Source organism: Microcebus murinus, chromosome 12 (genome assembly GCF_040939455.1).
Source record: "Microcebus murinus isolate Inina chromosome 12, M.murinus_Inina_mat1.0, whole genome shotgun sequence".
Lineage (NCBI taxonomy): Eukaryota > Metazoa > Chordata > Mammalia > Primates > Cheirogaleidae > Microcebus > Microcebus murinus.
The window spans coordinates 80489540-80511288 of NC_134115.1; the positions used below are offsets into that span (position 1 = coordinate 80489540).

Consider the following 21749-nt stretch of genomic DNA (forward strand, 5'->3'; position numbering starts at 1 on the left):
ATTGGGTTCCTCAATTATATCCCTTTTATTTGCTTTTAAGCTGGGCTTTGGCATGGAATTGTTTGAAGGGATTTCACTGCTTAAAAAAACTTTTAGGTTTTAACTAGTTGAAATTCAAGTTAATCAGGCCAAAAAAAAAAAAAAAAAAAAGGAATAAAAAGTGTATAGCAGAGGTCAGTAAAATTTTTTCTGGATAAGACCTGACAGTAAATATCATAGGCTTTGGAGCCATACAGTCTTTGTTGCAATTACTCTGATCTGCTAGATTTGGCCCACAGTTCATAGTTTGCCAATCCCTGGTATATACCTAGTGAAGTAACTATTAAGTATCTCTATATATTACATAAAAATACGTGAATGGCCACTGGGGCCGATTCATAAAGAACTATTGGGAAACATTCTAAAAACTGCCTACGAATTACTTGCAATGCTTGTTAAAATGCATTGCCTAAAACATCAACATTGGTTATAAAAACACTTCAGTTTGACTGGGAAATAGTGGCAAGGTTAGGCTAGACAACTGGGTCAAAGGATGTTTAACTATTACCTCATTTGCGTTTCTGAAAGATCACTATGGTTATATCATAGAAAAATGGTTTGAAGTGAGGCAAAACTATTAATAGAAGATGGCTAGGTAAAAACTAGGGAAGAAGATAAACAAAATATGGTATATACATACAGTGGAATATTATTCAGCCTTAAAAAAGAATGAAATTATGACATTTTACAACACAGAGGATCCTTGTAGACATGCTATGTGAATTAAGCCAGTCAAAAAAGAACGAATACTGGGTGATTCCACTTATATGAGGTTTCTAGAGCAGTCAACTTCATAGACAGAAAGTAGAATGGTGTTGCCACAAGCTGGAGGGACGGTGGAATGGGCAGTTGTTAGTGTTTAACTGATACAGTTTTGGTTTAGAAGACACAAAATGATCTGGAGATGGATGATGGTGATGGCTGCACAATGATGTCAATGTACTCAATGGCACTGGACTGTACACCTGAAAATGGTTAAAATGGTAAATTTTATGTTAGGTACGTTTTACCACAATTAAAAAAAAATTAGAGGAGAGATTATCCAAACTAATAAATTAAATTAGTTTATACAGGAAAACGTTGTGCCATTCAGTTTTACACCCTAAAGAAATATCAAAAAATAATCAGGTTGAGTCCCATTTTACAGTGGTACAAATTCACTTTAGGAGCTACTGTTCTCTGCTCTTTTCCTGCTTTATGTCAGCCTCCCCTCTGGACTCCTATTTGCTGCACAGACTAACCCGAAGCAACAGAGGACTAAATAAATGTGGACTATTACGTTTCATGAAAGAAAAAAAAAAAATCTCTCAATTCAGAAAATACAATGAAAACATTACTTTGATATATAAAAAAAAGTCAGGGATGGGTATGCAACACAGATAGGCAGAAAAATGAGCTGTAACCCAAATGGAGCAAACTATCTTATCAAGTTAAGTTTAAATATTTAACTGGTAGAATCATATCTCAACCCTCAACCACTTCTCTGAGGCATTTGACTCTGTTGGCCAACTGAATAAACATTCACCAGTGGCTCTTTAGAACAGGCTATCATTCTCCTTCTTGAAACTCTCTTCATCATTGTCCTGTTTCTTTCACCTCTCTCCCTTCTCCAAGTACACTTTTCAAGGATCTACCCTAGATTCTATTCTTTTTCCTCTCTAAATCTCCTTTTAAAATTTCACTGCCCCAGCCATAGCTGTGATGTCTTTCTCTCTAGTCCTGAGTACTCTCCAAAGCTGACCCTCCATTTCCAAATACTGTGGGAATCTTCACTTAGAAATATAATAGGCAACTGAATTCAGTTCATCACAAGTTGAACCCCATCTATCCTCTCAAATTTATTCCCTCCTTTTCTAGTCTTGTTATTAGTACTACTATCTTCCCAGACATACCATACAAAGCTAGCAACCTAAGCCATTTTTGAAATCTCTCTTCTTGCCACATACACACTCCATTGCCAAATCCTGTCAATTCTACTTTAATGGCTGTTTTCTATTCAACTGCTCTTTTCTTAAATCTCTGTATTCAGAGTCCAGAGTGCTTGCCATGGAACTGTGGTATTTTTAAAAATCTCTACACTTAAGTCTACTATTTGTCCTTACTGGATAGTACTTTAATTTGGAAGCTCTAATTTGTCCATGTCAGAAGTTCTTAATGGGAGTAGTATCATATCCTAAGGGAGTATTCTAGAAATTTGTGGGGGTGGTTTCAATTGTCACAATGGTGGAGGTTGGGGCATACTGGCATCTATTGGGCAGAGAGGTCAGGAATGCTAGATAACCTGCAATATTTGAGACAGTGCACAAAAAGAATTACCTTACATTTTATATGACATTCTTGATGGTTCTACCAGATATTCATAAATGAAAAGCTTATTTTTAGTTATCTAAGCCTATTTGTTTCAGAAAGTATATTTGCAGTTTAATTATATACTGAATATTCTGAGTGCAACTACCAGGTAAATTAAGGAAAAATGTACTTTGCTTTGTTGAGAACTATGTAAAGAGTTTTCCACTAATTGAGAAGATCATATCCCTGATGGTATCCATGACACAAATACAACATGCATTTATAGCTGTCAAGTTTACTATGACACTACATGCATGTGCAAACATCTGATTACTATCTTCAAACATACCATACTTGAATACTACATGTTTAAATGGGTATTATTTTAAATTACAGCCCCCTAACTTTCCCTCTGGATCAGAGTTCAGGCATTATATCAATTTCAAAAACATATGTATGTGTAGATAAGTTATTTCTATGAATTCAAGATAAGATATTGTAAAATATGTTATAAAAAGAGGACCTGGGTTTGACAGAAATAAGAAACACTGGTCTACCCGAAGCAGAAAGCTCCAATCCTTGCCCTTTTTCTGTTCAGAAATCTTTGATAGCTTTCATACTGCTTATAGAAAATTGTCCAAACTCATGTTCCCAGCATTCAAGGCTATTAACATACCACAGGCCCATTTCTTCTGATTATATTCTGAGTCCCTTATAGTATAGGAGTTCTAACTTATATTCTAAGAGTCCAAGTGAAATAATTTTCTTTATTTTCCTCTTACATGCTCCATGCTTAGTGCCTTCCATGCCTTTGCTAATGCTGATCATCTTATTGGAAAGCCCTTACTCAGCATCTCATCTCTCTAAAGTCTACTATTCTTTAAGCCCCAACATAAACACTGTTCAATTTTCCCAAATGAAGAAATGACTCTTTTCTCTGAACAACCATGATTTTTTCCCCCATTCAATTCAACTGTATCATTTTATTTTAGTTCTTTCATAGCTCTTGTTTCTCTTATTCAACTATAAGCCAGAGGTCACATCCAGCAGCTCACAGGGTGACTCTGATCAAACCACAATAGTTTAAAAATCCAAATGACACATTTAAAAAATTCAGACTATTTCACAAAAATCTAGATTTGAGGCTTCTCTTAGAAAGATCTGGCAACCTGAATCCCACGTGGTAACAATTTACGACAAGAGAATAGCAACTAGAATATTCTCTGATTTGCCATAGTCCATGCAGAGACTTTTACATAAATCAGGTCACTTTATTGATCCCAACATGTATAATCTGAGGAAAGAACTGCTCTAATTCATCTATGTATGCCCTCACATTATTTTTCAAATGGTAGGCATTTCATAAGTATCTATTGAACGGCACAAAGGTTCTGTTCCTTGCTTAGAATTTCAGAAATAAACTGCAGAACAGAACGATAACTACCTCAATCTACACCAAGTCAATTTTTAGCATTAGCCATCAATCTCTTTAGTAATACCATATTATTGCTTGTTCAAGGCACTAATCTGAGAGTCACTGTAAGATTACTGCCCAATTGAGGATTTCCCAATTTGATCACAGTGAAAATTCAATCTCTTAAGTAACAAGATGACACAAACACATGTATAATTCTGTAATGAATATATCTCTCACTAGTAACAGTCCCAGGGATGCTACTGTTAGAAAAATTAAACTATTGCTTTGGATTATTTTCAATAGCCACAGTACAACATAATTCTCAAAAAGCAAACCTGATGCATTTAATCTGAATAAAAATCATATTACATATAGACTCATTTAGAGAATAAACTTAAAATGCAGGATTGGGTCCACTTATTGCAGGTATTAACTTTCCAGGTAGAGAATTCAGTGAATATTTCCCATTTACTTCTGCTCCAAAGGGGGGTTTATTGCATTTGAAAAGTAAAGTTTGATGAGAGAAGAAAAAAACTTTAAAAAGCTAAAGGTGGTTGTGAAAACAATTAGTTAACTTCAAGTATTTCCCTAAGTGGGAAAGAGCTCCAGTTCCAAGACAATATTGCATCTTAATCTTTAAAAATATCAGCCACAGATCGTGAGGCACAAAGGACATGGAAAAGCCATCATCACAACTGGGAAAAGTACAGCAAAGTACAGAAGAACCAATGACATTGCTCCAATAATTAGGTTTGTAAGACAGGAAAAATAATATAAGAGTGAAGTAACTTCAGGATGACAAACCAAACAATGAAATGCCTTAAAAAGAATGTTTATTTTCTATAACTGGAGAAGTGTCTAACATTTCAGAGAATACATCACCACATGGGAAAACTGAATAAAGAAATGCAGTTTTAAAACAATCTTGAGAAATGATGCATCTCTTTTAACCACTACAAATATTAAAATTGAATCTGCTGAGACTCTGAGGGAGAAACAAGTTACTTAAGACTGCCCTGGGCACGGCATCAATTCAATCTATCTAGAAAGGACAATAAGAGGAGCTATAAAATCATTCATACTTCTGGATCTGACAATTCTACTTTTAGGCATCTGTCCCAAATAATTCAAGGGGTGAAAAAAGTAATGCAAATAAAGATAGTCATAAAAATAGAAACAAGTTGAATATGCACTAATATGGATATGGCTAAATAATGATGATTGATTACACACAGGAACAGTTTATACTTACTAAAAATGACAATTATGTAGTTTAGGTAATACACTAATGTTTATTAGAAGTTATCTTGGATGAAAAAAAGAACACCAAGTATCCCTTTATATCAAATAGAATGTAAGTAAATAGGCATTGGGATCAATGATAAGAACTGCCTAGAGCCATTCTAACCACTGCTTAAGAATTATATTGCCTGTCAAAATGTACTGCCTAAAACATGGGCACTAAGCCCAAGGACCATAAGCATATGTAGAAACATATGCCCAAAATAAATAAAAGTTAGCATACATAATTCTTAAATTTTAATGATCATATTGTTTTATAAAGTTATTTAATTGCCTAGTTTAAAATCATCCAACTCTCTTTGTTCCCATACCCAAACTTTCAACTTCTATTTCTTCTTAGAATCACAGGATTTCAGAGCAAGGAAGAAATATCTCCCATATTTTACAGACAAAGAAATAAACACAGAGAGGTCAAGTAATTCATCCAAAATGATGTAATTACTTGCTAGGATTAACACCAATTTTTCCACTGTTTTTTTCCCCCAAAAATCATTGCTGATAGCGAAAGAAACAAAATTAACCAAAATGTAGAACTGTACATGGAGAAAACATATGGAAAAAAGTAATCTACAGCTTTCTGATTCACATGTTTAAAAGAATGTCTGAAGCTTGTTTCTTGTAAAACTTTACAATGATTGTCTTCTCTAGAGGGAAAAAAAAAGAGGATAAAGGGGGAAAATCCACTCAGGGATGGGGGGGAAAATGCTATTGTAGATGCCTCATATAATCAACACTTGCCATCCTCAAACCCGAGGAGTAGTTTATTCTTAAGTTTACACCCTATGAAATACAAAAAAACAGTTCCAATGTCTCTCACCTGTACAGAGAAGTCCATCTTTGTAGTAAAGTGCATACACTCTGGCACTGTGTCCAATTAATGATGAGGTTTCAAAGGCTTCATGGTCCTCCAGTTGCTTCATTCTCAAAATAGCCTTCAAATAAACCTTCTTCCAGTGCAAAGCGTCCTGAACAGAATCATCTATCTGCCAGCCCAAATTTTTACATGCAGTCTGCCACACCTCTGTACAGGCACTTATCACCTTATTCCACTGTTTAGAGACGAGGCAGCACGTGAGTAAAGTCTGAGGATCAAGCCATTTTAACAAATAAAAACTGAGCTCCAGGGGAAGGAGTTTGAGGAAGTCCCGCTTGAGGAGAGTCTCCAGGTTATTGGAGAGATGCCTGAGCTGGACTGCCCCACTCAGACTAATCAGGTGATCCAGAGTTTCATTTTTCTGCAAGTCCGTCAGAGAAAGAAATGTAACAGAAATGTTATCAAGCCATGTCTCAAAGTCCTTTCTCTCCATAAGGTTATGGAAAAATTTACCTGTGGCACATCAAAATATTGTATTAGTTCTGCTCAAAAAGACAATTCAAGCAAGACTGCTAACAAATGAAGTATTAAAAATTAGTGTAAAAAACTTGGCATTACAACTTTATGCTTAGTTACTACAACTTTACAGTTAATACACCATATTTATCTGAAAATTTTCCATGCACACAAAAGAAAATACAGTTGAGAAAACATAGTTTAAGAAATCATGACCTCCAAAACATAAGTCAGTGAAACAGGTTGGTGTGTGTGACTTGTTCCTTTTGAAGTCTAGCACATGCTACATGCATCTTTACAGTAAAATAAAAAGTATTCATTCATTATAAAACAGTGTATTCTAAATACATCCCCTCCCCATCAAAACCATTATAAAACTATTTCCTTAATGAATCTATTTGGGCACTAAATTTGGGCACTAAAATCACAAAAATAAACACCAAGATGTGACAATCAGAAAGCAAGTCACCAGAGCAGTAACCTGAGACATTAGTTATCATGCTAGGCACAATCTGACCTGTCACCAAAATCATAGAATTATTTGCTTTTGCAATAGATGTTCCGGTGAAAAGGTTTGGGGAAGAAAAACAAGCAGGTGTAGGAAGTTGTGTGCCTGGTGCATTCTGGTTCTTCCACCTCCTTTATGGCCCAGCCTATTTGGAACAGGAATTACCAAAGACCTTATTTTGTCTAACTGTCTGTTTCTATAAGCCTCATATGAGCTAGTAACCACTCTTAAACACATGTCCCCGAGAGCCATGAAGGTCTTGGAAGCATGCATAAATAAGGCCAGTTAATAATCCTGATGCTTACAAAACACCAGAAACAGGTATCATCATCTTCACTTCACAAATGAGGAAACTACAGGTCAGAGAAGGTAACCGATTTGCCTACAAAAAGCTATTAAATAGCAGAAGACACTGGAGGTCAATTCTCTCCAGATCAGTACACCAAACTTACTCTCTCTGAAGTCAGTGATAACCAGGAGAATACAACCTGGTGATATGATCTAGGGGTACTGTATCTATCTGTATCTGATTAGACCATTTCTCCCTTTAGGAGAATAACAAATTGCTCCAGAATTGTGACATAAAAGTTTTAAAGTATCCTGCATTAGTGTCAACAGGCATCAACCCACTCTTAACAATGGAGACTAAACTAATGAAAGAGAACAAAAACTAAAGCAAACCACTAAAAATCATTCTCAGGATTGGCCACCATGCTGACAGAATTTAATGCTGGGTGATGAGTATATAATGGTCTATTATTCTCTTTATTTTCATATATGTCGACATTTCCACGATTTAAAAAAAAAATCTTTCCTTCTAATCTAATTGCTTGGTTCCTCAAAAGACTGCCATACTCATTTTAAATCTTATGTCTAAATTAATGTGGAAGAGGAAAATTAATTTCTTTCCAGACATGTAACCTAGATCAAGTCTACACAAGAAGCAAGATCTCATCCACCAACTTCATTAATATAAGGTGAGTAAAAATCATAAGTTTCTAATATCAAATTTGGCAACAATGTTCTTGGACAAAAAACAGTCTGATTTATTAGTAGACACACCCAAACCTTCTAATCACATCAGCTGCTGTCTACTAGTTTTAGTTTCTGGAACTCTGGACTTCAAGGTAATATCCTTGAAGCTGAAGGGTTTGGGCTAGAGACAATTTATTAATTTATATTAAGGATTTACATGGCTGCCAAAATATAATCAGTTCACTAAAAGTTTTATCAATTTATCACACAATAACAAGTCCCCTCCTTCCTCTGAATCCCAAAAACCCTCTATAAAACATGCCTGGAAAATCTCTACTTTTAAAATAAATCATTCTCAGTAAGACAAAACAACCCTTTTCTGTGGGCATCTGCACAATATCACAACAGCTAGTTAATTAATACTGGTTAACTAAAAAGACACAGCAAAACACCTGCCCTGGAATTATATATTACAGTGAAAAGTGTGAGAGACTTCCTCCATCACATCTACTCTAGAATACTATGACACACATCAGTCGTACAAATGCTTATATTTTATGTAAGCTGAATTGTTACTTAAATGGCCACATGACAAATTTAAAATACCCATTAAAACATTATCAGGTTCCCATTATTCACAAATATCTAAGATACATCCTACAACATGCCAAATTAATGTGCCCATGACATTTACTGAAGATTATGGGCCAAGCATTCCAATGAGCATCTTTAAAAAGCCCAGCCACTTCCGTAATTTATATATTCTCCTAATTCATAATAAGAAATTATTTTCGTAGGCCAAGTGTGGGTGGCTCATGCCTGTAAACCTAGTACTCTGGGAGGCTAAGGCGGGAGGATTGCTTGAGGCCAGGAGTTTGAGATCAGCCTGGGCAATAGCAAGACCCAGTCTCTACAAAAAATAAAAATAAAAACAAAAGTAAAATTAGCCAGGTGGTAGCACACACCTATAGTCCCAGCTACTTGAGAGACTAAGGCGGGAGGATCGCTTAAGTGCAGAAGTCTAAGGTTGCAGTGAACTATGATGCCACTGCATTCTCAGCTGGGCAACTGAGCAAGGCATCATCTCAAACAAAAAAAAGAATGAATTTTTTTTCCAACTTACATTACAGATTGACCTTCAAGATGCCTAATCCCTAATGGGATGTTTTTTCTAGTTCATCTCTGATTATGAAAAAGGCATCTTCTTTTTTAATAAAGCAGTTTCCATTAACTCTGCAGAATGCACTATTAAAAACACCAACTTTTACTTTTCTAAAAGAATGAATTGACTTTGGAGGGGACTTTCTTAAGGCCATAGGTCTAAGTTGAACTTTTTTACAGAGCCTCTAGGAATATCATGTACTGGTAGCACAAGGTCCCAGGGGGAAACCTCAGGAAGTGGGATTTCAATTCAACATGAGAAGCAGCTTTTCAATTTCAGAGCCTTTCAACAATGGAATAGCTGCCTTCAGAGTGGTGAGCTTCCCATTACTGTGAACAGTCAAGGACAGTTGTACACAGAGGCAGAATGAAATAAATGAAAAATGCTCTGGAAGTCAGTCAAACCTTCTACTAATTCAGCCCCTTCCTATGTAATCATGAGCATGTTCAACAAACTTCTATGCTTCAGTTTTGTTACCTGTAAAATGGAAGCTATCACCCAACTTGAGGACTGTGAAACTCAGAAATAAAGCAGCAACATGCTTACTTAGCACAGTGACCAGACTAGGGTAATTTAAATGGTACTTTTTGTTAGTTTTATTCCTATGAATATCTGGCAGGAAAGCTTTTTGTGGCACTGAGGCTAGAATGGACATGACCACTAACATCCCTTTCAACACTATGATCTTACATAAAGTTATTCTTAAAAATATCTGGAAGAAAAACTCAAGGGTTCAAACTTACTAGGGGCTTAACTGTATAATTAAGAGCAATTATTACCTTGAGGCTATGATTTCTCACTAGGTGCCTTTTCCTCCCTACCCTACCCACATCCCATTTTTCCCACCTCAGAGTAAACATTACAATTGCCCTCCCACTCTAAATATTAACAATCACAAAGCTCTGAGGAAATGGACCATGTGATTAAAAGACTCCTAAATTGGGAGATGGGAGCCTGGGTTTGGTCTCTGGTTCTGCCATTATCTCCCTACGTTCCCTTAGGCAACCCTCATACCTACGTTTGTTTTAAAGACTAAAATACTACTCTAAAACATTACTTCATCTGATCTTCTCAACCTCAAGGAAGTATCAATAATTTTGCCCTTAACTAACCAATGAGGAAACTTATGGCTCAAGGAGTGGAGTGGCTTTCTCACAGTTGCATATGAAGTAGCAAGTTCAACATCTTGCTCAGTTCCTACCCTCCTAAAACCAAACCAAACCTATACCTCTAAGCCTTATTAAAGACAGGACATTCTGGATAAAACAGAGTGAATGTGTTTTCCCCTCCTATTTCACCAGAACCTAACCTAGTTGAGAGTGAAAGCAAGATATTCATTGCTGTCAAGGAAGATGCTTCATCTTTCCCCTTTTCTTATAAAGCATGATCAGTTCAAGAGCACAGAGGCTTTGAAAATGTATATATATCTATAAACTTACATATGCATAAAATATATTTTGAGTATTCAAGAACCTGAAAACACTGGTTACCCCCCAAGAGAACTCGACAGCTGAGAAACAGGACAGGTCATTTTTTATTATAAACCTTTTTGAATTTCAAACCATGTGAATACACTACATTATTAAAAAACAGCCTTCGGTTTTAAGATGAGTTTTTTTAAACTCTGAAAAAATACAAACAACATTTATAAAATATGGATTCTGCAACTCCACTTGTTGCTGGGTGACCCTGGGCAACACACTTCACCTATTTTCTCAAGCCCAATTTCCTCACTTGCAAAAATATAGCCACAAACAGCATTACCCACAAATGTTTTTGTGAGCATTAAACAGGATAATGCACTTAAAGCGTTCAGTACAGTACCTGGCAAACTGTAAGCCTACAATAAATGTCAGTTACATTATTTAGCATTAATATTGTTATCTTTGCTTTATTTCAAACAGCACCCTACATACACACCTGTTTCCATGGCATACCCACAATTATGGAGCAGTCCCTTACACTGTAGTACAGCACTTTGTACTTCACAATCACCTCACCACACTTCATCATCTTTCAGACTCATGGCAGCCCTGGGACATCGTTAACTCATTTTGCAGCTAAGGAAACTGAGGCACTAGAAGGTAGTCACTCTGAAACCCTATTTTCCCATCTCTAAAATGAACTCCAGGTCCCTTCAACCCGTTCGTCGCTCCCAGGTCCCTCGCTCCCTGAGCCGTGTCCCGTGCGGCACTGACCTGAGCGAGCGCCCCGGGGCCCGGGACCTCGCGCCGGGCTCACACCGACTAGGTGCGCTCGGGCCGCCAGAGCCTCGCAGCGGCCGGGTCCGCTCCGCAGCCATGGCGCCTGCAGGGAGAGAAAGACAAACAGCCCGAGGCGCGGCGGGTCAGCAGAGCGCGGGCGCCCGAGAGCCCCCTCCCCGACCGGCCCCGCCTCGCATACAGACCTAGACCTACGGCCGCCGCTCCCAGCCCGCAGCCTCACAGGGGAGCGGCTTCCGGTGCCGTCTGCGTCATCTCCGCGCGTCCCTCCGCCCCGCGGCGCCTGGAGGAAGCGGCTGCACTTCCGGCCCCCGCCCGGAGGGGGATGTGGGAGGCGAGGGGTGGGGAAGACAGACTAGAGGGAGGCGGAGCACGCGCAGTAAGAGTCTCATGTCGCTTAGACGTGGTGAATACTCGACCAAAGCTTTCTTTCATACCGTTTGTCCGGATTTGCTCAGGACAGTTAGGTCCCTCTTCCACTCTGATCTTGCACCGACGCTGCGGCAGTTTTTCTTGTTATCCTCCCTTTACAGCGGAGAGGCTCAGAGAAGTTGAGAGACATGTCCAAATTCATATAATCCATTGAGCACCTATTGTATCCCAAACACTGTTCTAGGGGATAGGGCTAGAGAACAAAAACACAAAAATCCCTGACCACCCGGGGTTTACATCTGTTGGGAAGAGGAAGTCAGATAAATAACTAAGCAAGGAATGGTGCAACCCTTTGTGGGTGCTAAGGAGAAAAAGCAAAGTAAGGGGGTTGGTGAACGAAAAAAGATAGATGATGCATACTTGAATCACAGCATTTACACTCTCTGTCTGTGTCCCTGGCCTGGTTACTGAACCTTTGAGACTATTTTTCTCATCTGTATAACAATTAGAGTCCCATCCTCATGTGATGGTTCTGAGGACTGAAGGAGATGAAGCGCGCAAATCTGTTATCGGCAATAACTAAAACTGCGCTAAATCCCACGCATTCTTCTAAACACTTTATATGTATCATTTCACTCAATTCACACAACAGCCCTATGAGGTAGTTATTATTATTAGCCCCATTTTTAGAGATGAGGAGACTGAGCTCAAAAGAGGTTCAGTTATTTGCCTAAGGGCATAATTAATATCTGTCATAGGATTTCAATCCAAACTAAGTTCAGAGCATATTTTTGTCATTCTGTATTGGCTCATAAACCTCAAGTATATACACACACATATACACACACATTCACATGTATCTTATGCCAGAATTGTCCAATAAGACTTTCAGCAATAATGGAAATGTTCTCTCCTGGAGCTATCCAATGAGGCAGTCACGAGGCTCTTGGGCTATGAAACACTTGAAAAGTATCTAATGTAACAGAAGACCTAAAATCTTAATTTTATTTAATTTTAATTTAAATAGCCACACGTGGCTCCTGGCTACCATATTGACTAGCACAGTCCAATGATATAGACATAACACATAGACAACAATGTTGACAGGCACATATCCAGTTAATGGTAGAGCATGGTCAAGTTTCCAAGCATCCAGACTCTAACTAGGGTATTTGAAATGTGGGAAACAAAATTGATTATCTGGGGTAGAAGTCAAGTATGGTGTCCTAAAAGTCTAATCTCAAGAGAGAAAATTTAATTTGTTAGGCATTTAGAAGCTACTATAGAATTCTAAGCCAGAGAGTGATTAATAACATTATAAGGCATTTAGGAAGACATGGATACACAGATTGGATAACTTCTAAGAAAGGGAAGGCAGTATCAGGGTAATCAAGAAAAGCAAGTATCCATATTTCTTTGCAGCAGACAGTCTCAAATATAGTAGGGGAGGAGCTTGATAAATTAAATGGAAAAGACTAAATGGAGCTTCCCCAGAGATAATATTGTTTGAACCTCTCATAAAGAAACTAAATTGTGTAAATTTAAGGCCAGAGAAGATCCAAGAGCACAATCCATAACTATTAAAAAAATTTTAATTGCAAACTAGAAGTGATGTTTAATTAAATACAAGATCTATTTGTTAAATTTAGCATGTTTATAATAAAAATTTTTTAATTCCCTTGCATTTCAATTTTTTGAGGTTAGATTTTCCCACTTTGTAAGAATTTCCAAGATTGCATCATGATTGTTGAGAAAACATAGCCAAATTTAATTGTAAGGAGTTATTCCTAGCCAAATAATCACAAAACTAGTAGGAAGTTAAACATGTAAAGGAAAAAGATGAAATATAGCCTGCCATGAGAACAGAATACTCAGTGTAACTACTTATGTGACAGGAACATGAAAATATGCTGACTGTTGTTTCTTTTCTTAAAATAAACTTGCTGATAGAATGGTGTTTAATAATTTCAACACATACATGCTCCAGGAAAACAGTGAACATCAAATGCTTAGTTTCTTCAATTTAGGCTAAAATGGACTATAAGTTGTTTTCTCTTTTGAGATAAACTTGCGTGGGGGAGGAGTTGGATGACTTACAATTGATTTGATAAAGTTCTTACATAGCTTACACCAGGAATTCCAAATCCTTCCCAATGAGACGTACACCAGACCTTACCATGTATGTTTCTTTAGGAAGAAAAAAGTTGCACCTACTAGAGATGACAAATATTCCTTGATGTGATGTTTAGAACAGTTTTTGCATATGCATGTACCAGGAAGCAGGCATTACGCCAACAGTTTAGTTTCTTGAGATGCACACAAAAAACCACTATATATTTCTCTTTGTGTAATGATGCTGTGAGAGGTGATGTGAGTAACTGTCCTTTGAACTCCCATACATACTTTACCAGGAACTCAGCACAAAGACAAGGGGTCAGTTTCAAGAGGTCAGTTTCAAGGTTGGAAGCATTTGAAGAGGTTTGCTTTTTCTATTCTTTGTTCTGGATTCACTCGAGCTGTAACAAGATCAGCACCCACTCTCCTATGCAGTCAGCAGGTATTCTGGGACAAAAGCTCAGGTTGATTGGCAAGAAACCTTATCCTTAAAGTCTGAGGAACAGAGTACTTTACTGCACTTGCCGTTAGACTGGAGTGATCCTGAGATACATTTGGGCATAGCTTGGCATCTGGACCCAGTAACTTCCAAGGCCCTGAAATTGCTTGCAGACAACATGCAGGTGGGTTTCTTATAATCTTTGAAGCATTTGATATACTAAAATAGACTTTGAGAAAGAAGAAAGTTTCTCCTATGTGTAAATCATTAGCAGTGAGAAAAAGGAAAGGAATTTAGATTATAATTGCTGGCATTTGTTTTATGGTTTTTTACTATTCAAAGGACATGTAAGAGTAAAAATAGGAGTTAGAATTCTCCAGGGGTTAAGAGCGAGCTTTAATCTGACAGAGTTTCAAATCATGGCCCTACCCCGACTCCTTACCCACTATATGATCTTGGGAAAATTACTAAAGCATTCAGATGCTGAGCTTAATTTTGAAGATAACCTCTAAAAGGGATATTACCAGGCTAAATGAGTTAGGATATGTAAAGTGCTTAGCACAGTGCTTAGCACACAGCAAATGCTCAATAAGAGTTACCTATTGTTACTTTGTTGATCGAAGTTCCAATGAATAGGAATTTAATTCATTTAATATTAAATGAATTAAATTCCTAGCTTTGTCCTAGCTCTGTCATATTGCAATTCTGCATATGCCCAGCAAGACAGAAAATTTCCATCTGCTTTAATGAGGTGAAGTAAGTTTGGCATAAGTCCATCCTAGATATCTGAAGAGGTGCTTCATATTGACAGACATGTCAGGTAAATTAAGAGACACTGTCAACAAAGACTGATTCACTATTAGGCTGAATTTGGAAAGTCATGCTACAAGAATTTAAATGTTTGATAATAGCAGTGTGCCAACAAAAGCAACCACTTCATGGAAAAATAGCCCTTGACCTTTGTAATTAGAGAAGAAACTGATCCAAGTGCTTCAGTCCAAGAAAGAACATCATATAGGTTTCCTATAGGTCTTTATCACAATGATACCACTTATTACATTATATCTATGTGTCTGTGTCTGATTCTTTTTTGTATTCCCAGTGTCTAACACAATGCCATGTATATAGTAAGTAGGCTTTAATCCAAACAACCAAGAAAACAACCGAGTAACATTTTGCTCAATGTTCACTTTGTGTCAAACACTGGAATCAGCAGCATTTGAGAAGATAGAGATATGATGCCTGCTGTCCAGAACAATCTAGTGGAAGAGATAGATAATAACAATAAAGAATAAAGAACACTTAAAATAGAGTATAATACAAGGTGCTGTATGAGGTCCAAATAGGGTTCAATGGGAAACAAAACAGGAATGGAGATGAAGCTTGAGTGAACATGTGTCCCTTTCTTATTTAGGTAACTTTCTGCAGACTTCGGACTCACCAGTGGTGTTTCATTCTATTTAATGTCATCCTATTTCACGCCTTGCTTTTTGGGGCTGACTTTGTGGAAGAATACTTTCTGCATTCTTTGCCTTACATAGATATGAAAGTTCTTGAAATTAAGGATAAGGCAAGAAAATTGAACATGGAGCCCCTAAGAAGTAATCTCTCCAAATGTTATGTCCTGAGCCAGCCAGAGATATGTAAAGGGAAGAACATTTTTTTGCTCTCTCTTATCTTCAGTAGCCCAGGAAATGGAACAAGACGGGACCTCATCAGGAAAACCTGGGGTAATGTGACCAGTGTCCAAGGGCACCCCATTCTCACATTGTTTGCTTTGGGAATGCCTGTTTTGGTACCTACTCAGAAAGAGATAGACAAGGAGTCCCATAAGAATAATGATATCATTGAAGGAATCTTCTTAGACAGTTCTGAGAACCAAACCCTGAAGATCATCGCAATGACACAGTGGGCTGTGACTTTCTGCCCTAATGCCCTGTTCATTCTCAAGGTGGATGAAGAGACGTTTGTCAATCTACCAAGCTTGGTAGACTATCTTCTCAATCTGAAAGAACACCTCGAAGATATCTATGTAGGAAGAGTTATCCATCAGGTTACACCCAACAGAGATCCTCGTAGCCAAGAATTTGTCCCTCTTAGTGAGTACCCAGAAAAATACTATCCAGATTACTGCAGTGGTGAAGCCTTTATAATATCCCAAGATGTGGCTCGGATGATGTATGTGGTTTTCAAAGAAGTACCCATTATGGTGCCTGCTGATGTGTTTGTAGGAATCTGTGCTAAGTCCATTGGTCTTATACCCATCCACAGTTCAAGGTTTTCTGGGAAAAGGCACATCAGATACAACAGATGTTGCTATAAGTTCATTTTTACATCCTCAGAAACTGCAGATGCTGAAATGCCCCTGGCATGGAAGGAAATTAATGATGGGAAAGAATGTACACTGTTTGAGACTTACTATGGGCTCATTTCCTGCAAACTTCTGACATACATTGACAGCTTTAAACATTTTCACATGGACACCATAAAAAACAATGTCATGTATCTTGCTGATTAAAATTTGATTTTCCCTATGAATCTATTATTTTAAAATTACTTTCTACCCTGTTATAGAAAGCATGTTTTATGTAGTTTCCCTGAATCTTTAATCATACTTAGCAAAGGTACAAAATGTTCTTAGTGCTCTGATGTGCTCAATCTTATTTAGAACCCATTTTAAGAAATTTAAGTTGGTGTAGCATGATTCTTTTCAAAATAAAACATTTCTTTCAGAAGAGAACATTACATTTCATTATAACCATATCTTTTTTCAACTGACAAGTAAAAATTATTTTAATTTATGGTATACAATGTGATGTTTTGATATATGTATACATTCTGCAACAGCTAAATCAAGCTCTTTAACATATGCATGACCTCACATTATCTTTTTTTTTTTTGGTTTTGTAGTGAGAACTCTTAAAATCTACTCTCCTAGTGATTTTCAAATATATATTGCTACTAACTGCCATGACCATAATGTACAAAAGATCTCCTGACCTTATTTCTCAAGTGTTCCTCAACTGTTCACTGTTCCTTTTTCTGCTTGATCTAGTCTGCTATTAAACCCCTCTATTGAATTTTTACTTCCACTACAGTATTCTTCAGATTTATGATATTCGTTTGGTACTTTTTTATACTTTCTGTCTCCTTGTTGAAGTTTTCAGTTTACTTTTGCATTTCTCTTTTGACCTTGGTGAGCATCTTTATTTCCATTATTTTGAATTGCTCAGTTAAAGCACATTATCTCCCATTCACTTGGGTTAGTTTCTGTAGAATTATCTTCGTCTTTTATTCAGAATATATTTTTCTGTTTATTTCCCTTGATTCTTTCTGTGCATTAGATAAGACAACTGCCTTTCCCAGACTTGTCAGGCTGGCCTTGTGTAGGACAGGGATCTCAATTATCTACTCAGAAATTTATTTATTTACTTATTTTATGGTTTGTCATCATATTTCTTACTACAATTTATAACACCTTCTTTGACAATAGTTATAGTCCTAGTGGTCTTGGCAAGAGGGCATTGACAGGAACACGATTTAACTTTTGGTAGTATATTTGAATGAGCAATTATAATCAAGATACAAAGGAGAGGGCATCCCTTTGAACTCTGATGTTAAATGAATAAAATCGGCCAGGTGTGGTGGCTCATGCCTGTAATCCTAGCACTCTGGGAGGCCAAGGTGGGAGGATCACTCAAGGTCAGGAGTTCGAAACCAGCCTGAGCAAGAGTGAGACCCTGTCTCTACTAAAAACAGAAAGAAATTAATTGGCCAACTAAAAATATATATAGAAAAAAATTAGCTGGGCATAGTGGCACATGCCTGTAGTCCCAGGTACTGTGTTTCCCCAAAAATAAGACAGGGTCTTATATTTATTTTTCCTCAAGAAGACACCCTAGGGCTTATTTTCAGGGGATGTGTTATTTTTTTTTTTAAGTACAGTACAACAATCTACATTTATTCAAATATAGTTAAGTTGTCGTCTTCTGGAACATCATCATAACTCTCCAAATCCCGAATTCCATCCTGTATTTCTTGCAACTCTATTTCCTTTAGAACCATTGGCCCCAATCTCTCACGTCGAGCAATCTCAGAGCTCTCATGGAGCAGATGAGAAGGGCTGCTTATCTTCTTTACTACTCCTCAACGAAATGCATGGATTGTGCAGATACACTGCGTAGCCACGCCCATCACTAGGTCTTATTTTCAGGTTAGGGCTTACATTGCGCAAATGCTTAAAAATCCTGCTAGGGCTTATTTTATAGGTAGGTCTTATTTTCGGGGAAACACGGTACACTGGAGGCTGAGGCAGAAGGATTGCTTGAGCCCAGGAGTTTGAGGTTGCTGTGAGTCGGGCTGACGCCACGGCACTCTAGCCCAGGCAACAGAGTGAGAGTCTGTCCCCCCCAACAAAAAAAGAAAATGAATAAAATCAACATCATGAAGTAGAATGCTAGTTGCCAGGAGCTGGGGAAGAGGGAATTGGGTTTAATTGCTTAGTGGGTACAGAGTTTCAGTTTTAAAGGTGAAAAGAATTTCTTAGATGGTTGTATAATGTTATGAACATATTTAATACCACTGAAATATATACCTAAAAATGGTTAAGATGGCAAATTTCATGTCATGTATATTTTAACACATTGAAAAAAATCAACATCATAAATGAGACTAAAGCAAAAGTCATTTTAAAGAAATAGAGTATCTCTCAGGCCATGAAGACCTGGCCTAATTAGTGATATTAAGAGTAGGGAAAAAGCCAATATTGAAACAGAAAAAAAGGAGACTCAGTTACTAGAGATAGCAGAGGAAAGATGATCAATCTTGGGATCAGATAATTCCAGTCACTTCAGAATGATTCTGTTACAGAGAAGGGATGGTTTATCAACTATATCATGGCCTGAAAGAAATATCTCTCAATTCTGAACATGTCACTCTGACATGTTCACACAAAAACCTCTGAACTGGTATAGGTGTGCAGAAGTGGATATAGTTTTTGTCAGTGAAGGATTATCCTTTGTAAATTAATGAGATGACATCCTGGTTTATACATATTGTCCCTCTTGTTCTGACTCTGGTTAACAGGAGTAAGTTTCCCTCTCTCTAATTAATTCAAGATTGACTTTATGAGGCTGGGCAGAGTGGCTCACATCTGTAGTCCCAGTGCTTCAGGAGGCTGAGGCAGGAGGATTGCTTGAGGCTTGGAGTTTGAGACCAGCCTCGACAACATAGTAAGACCCCATCTCTAAAAATAAATAAAAACCTACCTGGGTATGGTGGCACACACCTATAGTCCCAGCTACTTGGGAGGCTGAGGTGGGAGAATTGCTTGAGCTCAAGGATGCAATGAGATATGACTACACCACTATGCTACAGCCTGGGCAACAGAGCGAGACCCTGTCTCTTAAAAAAAAAAAGTGACTTAATTGATATGAAAAATTAAAGGTAAAAACACACCAATAAATAAAATGACAGCTTAAGAACCTTTCTAGCTAGCATGTTATCACTTTCTCTTCTCCCAAACCACCAAAACAGGGTAAAATTCATTGAAAAAGACCAAAAAAAGGCATCAAATGAACATTATAAACATTTTTAGAGATTTGTTTATTTTTCAAAAGAATAATAGTAACAACAAAATCAAAAGACCTTATAAAAAGAATTTATTCTTAGTATAGAGAACATAATTTTAAGATTCCATACTACTCATTTTTAAAAGAATATATCCAAGACTTTGAAAGTAGAATCAGAAAGCAAAAAAGGACCAAAAAGAAAAAAAGGCAGTGAAGAGAATTTGGAAACAATTTGTTCCACTTTATTTGAAGTAGATTTTTTTAAATAAGACTTTATGTCCATAAAAATTTTCTGAGAGAAGAACAAAACTTACATCTTGTTGCAAAGATTAAGACAGTCAAAGGAAACTGAAAAACATTGGTTCTATTATGACCAAGTTTTCCTGCTCTTAATGTATTCCAAACTCCTGGTTCCACTTTGTATTTCAATGTAGAAATACAACAATGTTGCTGATAAAGTTATATTAGACACTCCATGATAATTCTGGAGTCAAATGCCTTAGGAGGCATTCTGGTCAAAACATGGTCCTCTATATCACACTCTAGAAGAAATCATTCAGCTCCTTCTACTGCTGTTGTGGAAACAGGTTTCACATAGTATGGACCTTCGCTTAGGTAAGTTCTGAGCCTCAAATAATTTGGGTTCCCAAAGATTTCTGCAATTGTCTTAGAATTGGCAAGTGCTTTCACCAGTTCATATTTGGCATCCTTTGAAGCTTTGTCACGCTCCACAGACCGGTCCATCACATATTCTACAAAACCTGGACTATTAAACATAAGTTTCTGAGCCCAGGGTTGGTTCGCAATGGCCTAAAATGGAAGGCAGAAAAAACACAATTCTCTGAGTCTTAAGAAGCTAAGTGTGTTAGCGGGATGGCACAATACCTGGAAAGAAATGTGGCTCTGAAGCTTTAAAATGTTACACTTTGTCTAAGTTAATTCCCTCCTGAGAATCTAACTTAAGAAAATAAACCTAAATATTTAAAAGCTTTGTATACAAAGATGTTCATCATAGTATGAAAGTTACAATATAAATGTCTAATAATGGGAGAATGGTTAAGTAAATTATGGTATATAGCCATAAATACAAGGCATGATTACAGTAGTGGAAAAATAAAAACAAATACTAGAGTAGAAAAGACTATCCCTAAATACATTCTCATATATGTGCACAAGATGATATTTTCAAGAATATTCATTACAGTATCATTTATGAGATACTATCTAAATCTTCATTTACAAGAGAATGATATATTGTGGCTATCAATGAACACTGACTTTCTAATTGCCTCTTGAACACAGATATATTTTAAAAACATAACATCAAAGAGAAAAAGCAAATTGCAGGATGATATGAAGAGCACGATACCATTTACAAATTAGAAATTCAGGACCTCAAGGTCCATCCTCGAACTACTGAGTCAGGATCTACATTTTAACAAGATCTCTAAGATTAATGCCTGAAAAACACTGGCCTACTTAGTAGCCACAGGTGAAAGGTGGGTTGAAATAAAAATAGTCATCCCAACCAATAAATAATTATCTCTGTAACTGCAGCCAACTAAGCAGAGGATAAAGTAGAAGAACAAAAACAAAGTAAACTACTAATGATGATACCAAGCAGGAGCCAAATAGCCAACCGATACAATGACTATTTACAAAGCTCACTGAAGCAGTCTAAAAAATCTGTTTTTGAAGATGATAGGAATATCTGTATCCTTCAAGACCCAGATCATGTATCACACCCTCAGCAAGCCTTTGCTCTTGTCCCTGACACTCTCCTTGTTCCCTCCCAGTCTAAGCCAAGTATGGTGCCTGAGATCCCATTATTGATAAGATTACTAAAGTGATTACTACATTTCTATGAGCCCAGGCACCATGGTTAAGTGCTGGGGCTAGAAAGATAAATCAGATATGATTCCTACTCTCAACAAAGTCTGCTTAATAGGTGAGATAGGTCAATAAATAAACACTTTCTACATAATATAATAAATAGAACACAGAAGTAT

General features: G+C 37.2%; 3 protein-coding genes across 6 annotated transcripts in view; 1 reads left to right on the forward strand and 2 right to left on the reverse strand.

The window, feature by feature from the left end:
* Positions 1-11214, reverse strand: part of FBXW2 (F-box and WD repeat domain containing 2) — a 45921-nt gene extending 34707 nt beyond the window's left edge. For 2 of the 4 annotated variants that reach the window (XR_012922133.1, XM_012771674.3), the window contains exons 1-2: positions 10943-11213; positions 5865-6374 (exon numbers count right to left, since the gene is read on the reverse strand). Coding sequence is in view for 3 of the 4 variants with exons in the window: in XM_012771674.3 (XP_012627128.2) it covers positions 5865-6374; positions 10943-10952 (520 nt within the window). In the remaining variant the exon portion in view is untranslated. Of the gene's footprint in view, positions 1-5864; positions 6375-10942 lie in introns of all 4 variants that reach the window. The other 2 variants (XM_012771673.3, XM_012771670.3) reach the window with 2 other exon arrangements.
* A 6-nt stretch (positions 11215-11220) lies between these two features.
* The window catches only part of PSMD5 (proteasome 26S subunit, non-ATPase 5), a 30297-nt gene continuing 19768 nt past the window's right edge, over positions 11221-21749 (reverse strand). The window contains exons 10-11 of the mRNA XM_012771696.2: positions 11430-20550; positions 11221-11329 (exon numbers count right to left, since the gene is read on the reverse strand). Of these exons, the coding sequence (XP_012627150.1) occupies positions 20293-20550 (258 nt within the window). The 3' untranslated portion in view covers positions 11221-11329; positions 11430-20292. The remainder of the gene's footprint in view (positions 11330-11429; positions 20551-21749) is intronic.
* On the forward strand, positions 14349-16688 carry B3GALT9 (beta-1,3-galactosyltransferase 9). The gene is made up of 2 exons (XM_012771679.3): positions 14349-14354; positions 15585-16688. The coding sequence occupies exons 1-2, from the start codon at positions 14349-14351 to the stop codon at positions 16686-16688; spliced, it is 1110 nt and encodes a 369-aa protein (XP_012627133.2).